Genomic DNA, 6,666 nt, shown 5'->3' with positions numbered 1-6,666 from the left:
ACATCAGACCTCTCACCCTCCCAAACTGCTCCAGAAAATTACTGTCAATGATTACCCTAAAACGTATCCAAGGCAAGCTAGATCAGTACACCGGTCCTACACAAAGTGCTTACAAGAGAGGTAGAAGTTGTGGCGATATAATTTGGTCTCAACGTATGCTAACCTCAGTGGTACTTAGAAAGCATTGGAGCTACCACAGAATGAGTATAGACATGTCAAGTGCCTTTGACACCATCAGCAGAGAAACAGTACTCAATGTTCTTGAAGATGCTGGCTGTACTAGTGATGAAATTAGGATGGTACGGCTCCTACTATCAAACACAGTGTTGAAAGTAAAAGTCAATAATACTGTATCAATTGAGTTCCAAAGCACAACTGGAGCATTTCAAGGAGATGCACTATCAGGTAATCTATTTACTGTTGTTGAAGCCGCTGCACTTATTCACCTCAGATCTGTACTCTCCCAAGTATCATCAACACCTTACCCAGTAAATCATCCAATCCCTAATCCTCCTATCTCAGAAGAATTCATGCCACTCGAAACAGGATACTCTGATGATATTGACTTTAATAACACTGAACTTGCTCCACTCAAAGAAATGCTTCCTATCGCTAAAGATATATTCCAGCAGTGGGACCTTCATATCAATTCTTCCAAGACTGAATTTGTCCATTTTTATTTAGCAGATCCTAAACCCACTGTTAAACGCAAGGTGATTGTTGGAAAAGTGTATAGAGGTGATGAAGAGTGGCGCTCTAACAAAACTTTAGGATCGTTGATGTGCACTGTTAAGGATATCAAGAATCGAATATTCCTTGGTAATGTTGCCTTTAGTAAATTTCAGAAAGTTTGGATGAAGAGCAAGATTTCAGTCCAAAGGAAGATCAAAATCTACGAGGCACAAGTAGTCTCTATTCTACTCTACAACTGCAACTCCTGGGCTGCACCACTAGCTTCGTTGAATGAACTTGATATTTCTCATCGCAAACACCTCCGAAGAATCCTCAACATCAGATGGCCTACTGGGGTTATTTCTAATGAGGCACTCTATGCTCGTTGTTATGTCACTCCCTTGTCTGTGAGAGTCTCTAAGTTTCGATGGAGAATGTTAGGACATATCTTAAGAGGACAGGAAGACTCACCAGCATACACCTCTATGTTATTTGCTATAAATTCTGATATTTTTATGGAAGGGAGACGGGGTAGACCATGTTTAAACTTATTAGATGTTATTAGAAAAGACTTGACTAGTAGAAATCTTGATATTAGACTTAAGAATTTGACTGATTTCGAAGACCTTAGATTTTTGGCTTTAGATAGGGAGGAATGGAAGAAGTTAGAAGATGGTTGATGTTTTTGTTTTCTTTTTTATGCGTTTTGATATCTATAAGGTGCCTAGGATGCTCTTTTAAAGAGATATTTCGTACTTTGAAAGATTTACTACTTACTACTTTCTCTGAACATGCTGAACGACTAATTTTTACAGAGACGGTAGATTATCAAATGTTGCATATGATCTGAAAACATAAGGCAAAACAGATTAGAAATGACGAAGTTATTAAGCATTTTCTGTATCTCGTTAACAAAATTGACACCGTGACACGACACCTTAATTGGGCACCCTTAACAATAACAATTCCCATAATGTTTAACGGGGTAGTTAACGGGGTCACCTTATCACGTGATTAGGTAAACCAATCACCTGATCACACGTAATGAATAAACTCGTTATGCTTCATATCTCGGTCATCTGAGAAGCTACAGTTCTAATTCTTTCAGGACAAACGTAATTCGAATGGCCAAACATAATTCAATAACATTTAGCTTGATCCGACTATCCAAACTATCAAATAAATGTGAAAATGAACCTCCATTTGAAAAAAATGAACGCGAATATTTTTCGAGTTGACAAATTCCTCGAACCAGTGGTGGTACTAAGTCATACCAAAAGGAAGTATTTCAATTGGGCACTCAGTGACTGAGCTATTAAGGCCAACGTTTGCACACTGACTTTTGGCCCACCCTGTACATACCACTGTTACTTCGAGCTCTACAAGATAATGAAATTTCGTGCTCCAATATCTTTACATGAAGGCTACACGTATGCTCGGCAAGGACGCGCTCCCTACTTATTTGTCAGGCTGACTCACCTGACAACCACAATACAAGATCAACCAAATTTTTTAACATGATTTACCCTAAAACTTATAATGGCTGACTTTACCATGAGTGTGATGTGGGGAAAGCTTAAACGTGCACTATTAAATAATCAAAATAGCCACGCCCTGCTTGATTAGACCGTAAAAGATTTTGACTGCAACATTGTCTTCCAAAGATCACTACTTGCTTGTCAAACACATCTCAACGAAATTCTCCTAGTCTAGTGTTTTCCAAGTCTTGTCCTCTGAGTAAAGTATGTGTGAGAAAGTTTTTAATAAAATGAATGTATAATTTTGAATTTTTAAGATTTAATTTGAGAATGAAGTATAAAGAAATTTGTAATTAGCACTGTATAGTTTAAGATATTAATAGCTTATTATAACCATTGATACAAAGGCCATCATTTTTCACCAGCTCTCCAATATCCATTGCATCTTGAAGTTGCATTATATATCCTAAAACTACACAATATAAACTTAAGTATATTATAGTGTAGACTTTCTGTCACAACAAGACTGCAACCCATAGTAACAAATCCCCTGCATAGTAACAAGCCCATAGGTTCCTCCTATTAAAACATTTTTGATTTTGGTAAATGTGTGCTGACTCCACCACCTATGTATTTAACCTAATATTTAGTGTATTACAGGTAGACATTGACTTAGGTAGGTATTTTATCTTAGGTAGGTATTAAGAATTTGGTAAATTTCTTAATTGTATGACCATGACTATTTCCATTATTGAGACGTTTTTAATATTTAATATAAGAGGGTTTTTGACATTTTTATAGGACTGGTTCACAGTGTGAAAAGATTCCAGATTTATATATTTTTAAACTGATATTTAATAAATGATTTAAAGAACTAATTTTAAAGTTGCCATACTAAAACCTTTAGGTCCAAAAATATACACATTATGCTCACTTAAAAACAACTCTAAATCAGTAGGCTGTCACTCTATTAATGCACCACACCGCTACCTCCACTGCACTAAAAGTTATACAATAAATTCTACAATCCTAATTTTGTATCGTGATGGAGACCGGTATACAAAACATTTATTAGGTTGCCGTTTGGTGTGAGCAATAGCGAACAGCACGCGCACTCCTTAGCCCCGTCAACCTATAAGTATATCTAATCTATTTAAAGAGTGACAACCATATACTACACTTTGAATTGGGATTCCTTTAAATATCAAATTGATTTTTTGTAAAACGTTATGTTCATGTGGTTATCGTTTACATGTTCGAGTTGGTAAAATGTTCCTGCGGTTTTCCCCAATGTTCCGGTGGCGTTGCATTGGGATTAGTGACCATTTGCCACAGTGAAGGGGACTTCACTGGGTAACTTAGCCTTTTGAAAAACAGATATGGTTACAACGAAAAGCGCTAGGGTTCAAACCCTACCAGGCCTATCGACTCAATCGAGGATCAGTACAGTTATGACTCGGTTGTCCTAAACCCACATAGTGGACGGGCAGCTGATAATGTGTTTATGAATCCTAGAAAGCCAACAGAAAACATCAAAAAACAAGATAGAGAGGCACAAGAAGGGAGTCCACCTAATAACAAATTCAGCATGGAGAAACAGAGCACAAGCGTCTACAGGAGGAGTGGGATTCCTGCTGACTAAACAAGCCTTTAATGCAGTTAGTCTTATCAAAACCTATAGTAAGCGCTGCATGCTTGTGTCGTTGGACGGAAACCCAAGATTAACCATAATCTCTGTGTATAGTCCAACGGAATCCGCAACTGTCGAAGAAGCCGAAGAGTTTCACGACTGCGGCAGTAAGGGAGGTCCCCTCTCATCATCTACTACTTGTAGTAGGAGATCTTAATGCTCACCTCAGCAAGTTGAATGGTGAAGATACGGGATGGTACTGGCATCAAGTGACCAATCGTAATGGTCATCTGCTCAGGGATACACTGCTGGAGGGAGAGTTAGAGGAGACGAATCATCGTTTTCAGAAGAGTCCTGGTAAGCAGTGGACTCACCTCTCAGATGGAGTACTAACTAGGAGCCAGATTGACTATGTCCTGGTACGGAAGAAGTGGAGGAACTCAATAAAGAACATCGAGCCATGCAACTCTTTCAATTCCCTGGGCTCTGACCATCGGGCAGTACTCTCAACTGTAAAGCTCAGTCTTCGAAAGAGCATAAGTCCACCACGGGTCACACGTTACGACTTCAGTCGTCTCAAAACTGATCAAGAGTTACAGATCAAGTATAGAGTTGAAGTTAGAAATAGGTATAGTGCACTCTTGAGTGAGGAACAACTAGATCTTGGTCCTACTAATGACGTCACCACTAAGTATGGAAAGTTTATTGAAGCATTGAAGTATGCAAATAGGAGGCATCTTCCGCATAAACCTAAGAAGCGGTATGACGATCCTGCCAACGACCCAAGAATAGAGGAAGCCAGAAGCAAATTGTTTGCTGCCAAGGAGACCTACCATCTGGATCCTTGTGAAGACAACAGACAGACAGTTGCCGAGGAGAAAGACACTCTCTCTGCATGCTACCGTACTGTGGAGGAAGAGCTGCTTAAACAGAAAATAAGTAAAGCTGAAAACGCAGCCGATAGATGCAAGAACAAAGAAAGCTGGAATCTTGTTAATGAGGTCAGTGGGAGAAAGAAGAACCCATGTGGTCTTGTAGAAGGAGGTAGTAGAGAGGGTAGATTGAGAGCCTGGAAAGACCACTTTACCAAGCTACTTGGACAACCTCCAGTAGTTCCAAACGAAGAAGTGGACATACCAGTCGTACATCCACCACAAAACATCAGTGTGGATAAGTTTACCAAGACCGAACTGGAGGAGGCTACGAAATCGATTAAAGAAGGTAAGGCATTTGGAGAGGATGGAGTTGCCCCTGAAGTACTGAAGAGGGTAAATGTTGATGATTTGATCCTTGACTTCTGCAATAAAGCACTAGTTGATGGCGATGTTCCTGACCAATGGAAGCACCTAAACATCGTGCCTGTTCCAAAGAAAGGGAATTTGACCAAAGTAGATAACTATAGAGGTATTGCACTGACATCTATAGTGAGTAAGACTCTCAATAAGATGATACTGAACAGGATCAAACCTGCCATGGAAGACATCTTAAGGATCAATCAGAACGGATTCAGAGAGAGTAGGTCAACAACTGGTCATATTCTTGGCCTAAGAAGGGTATTCGAGGGAGCCCGGGATAAAGATCTGACCGCGGTAATGCTCTTCATTGATTTCAAGAAGGCATTCGACAGCGTGCACCGTGGACTCCTCATGAAGATCCTCTTGGCATATGGAATTCCCAAGGAAATTGTAGGCTTGATACAAAGAATGTATGCAGATACATTTGCTCGAGTGATTACCGAGGATGGTCTGAGTGAAGCATTCTTCATTCTAGCAGGAGTGATGCAGGGAGACACTTTGGCGCCCTACCTATTCATAATCGTAATTGACTACATTATGAGGGTGTCCTTAGAGGGTAGGGACTTTGGGTTTACTCTACACCCTAGAAGAAGCCGTCGCTATCCGGCTGTCAAGGTCACTGATGCGGACTTTGCTGACGACCTTGCTCTTATAACAGATAGTGTTGCGGAGGCACAAGATTTTCTCAGGAGTCTGGAACTGGCAGCCAACTCAGTTGGACTCTACCTCAGCGAGGGGAAAACTAAGTACATGGGAATCAACATAAGAGATGACGATAACCCGACTCTGGTTGCTGGGAGTGGGAAGAACATTGAGAAAGTCGATGACTTTGTATACTTGGGTAGTAGAATGAAGAGTTCGGAGAAGGACTTCGAAGTGAGGAAAGCTAAGGCATGGGGAGCGTGTCACCAGATGAAGCTTGTATGGAAGTCGGATATGCGTAGAGATCTCAAGATACGACTGTTCCTGGCTACAGTCGAGTTCATCCTTCTATATGGCTCTGAAACATGGACTGTCAGCCAGACCCTCGCAAAACGTATAGATGGATGTTATACGAGAATGCTGAAGATGGCACTGAACATTGACTGGAAAGAGCGGCAGACTAACGCCAAGGTGTATGGACACCTCATCAGAGCATCTCAAAAGATAGCTGCACGGAGGATGAGACTCGCAGGTCATTTAGCCAGACATGAAGAACTATTGAGTCATGAACTTCTCTTCTGGGAACCCCTTCAAGGACATCGTCGAAGGGGAAGACCACATCTCACATATATTGACATTCTTCGGAAGGACACGGGGCTTGACGACAGCATGGAGATTAACAAACTCATGCTGGATAGACAGATTTGGAAGAAAACTATCTCTGTTCGGACGTTGAAGCCGCCCTAAGTCGAGTAAGTCGAGTTATTGTAAACTTGTTTACTCTGTAATAAATGGCATAAAATTGAAATTTTTGTTTAACTGAAATTGTTGTTTAACTGAAATTTTTGTTTAACTGAACAAATATGAACAAAACCCCTCATGTCTGCTAACAATTTCCTTTTGATCATAATGTGAGCCTTGTCTTTAAAAACTCAACTGAACTAGCGTT

At 40.4% G+C, this 6,666-nt stretch overlaps 1 protein-coding gene across 1 annotated transcript; it reads left to right on the top strand.

Moving 5' to 3' along the window:
• The first annotated feature begins 212 nt into the window (after window positions 1–212).
• LOC134826733 (uncharacterized) lies at window positions 213–6,464 on the top strand. The gene is made up of 3 exons (XM_063839223.1): window positions 213–713; window positions 2,811–2,826; window positions 3,895–6,464. Exons 1-3 carry the CDS (start codon window positions 213–215, stop codon window positions 6,462–6,464), a joined length of 3,087 nt encoding a protein of 1,028 aa, XP_063695293.1.
• The last annotated feature ends 202 nt before the right edge of the window (window positions 6,465–6,666 follow it).

Source organism: Bolinopsis microptera, chromosome 2 (assembly GCF_026151205.1).
Source record: "Bolinopsis microptera isolate Bmic1 chromosome 2, MBARI_Bmic_1.0, whole genome shotgun sequence".
NCBI lineage: Eukaryota > Metazoa > Ctenophora > Tentaculata > Lobata > Bolinopsidae > Bolinopsis > Bolinopsis microptera.
The sequence above is the reverse complement of the archived record's forward strand: the minus strand, read 5'-3'. Positions and strand labels throughout refer to the sequence as shown.

Excerpts from the sequence above, each read along its gene's own strand:
- LOC134826733 (XM_063839223.1), top strand. The coding sequence starts at position 213 with ATGTCAAGTGCCTTTGACACCATCAGCAGAGAAACAGTACTCAATGTT.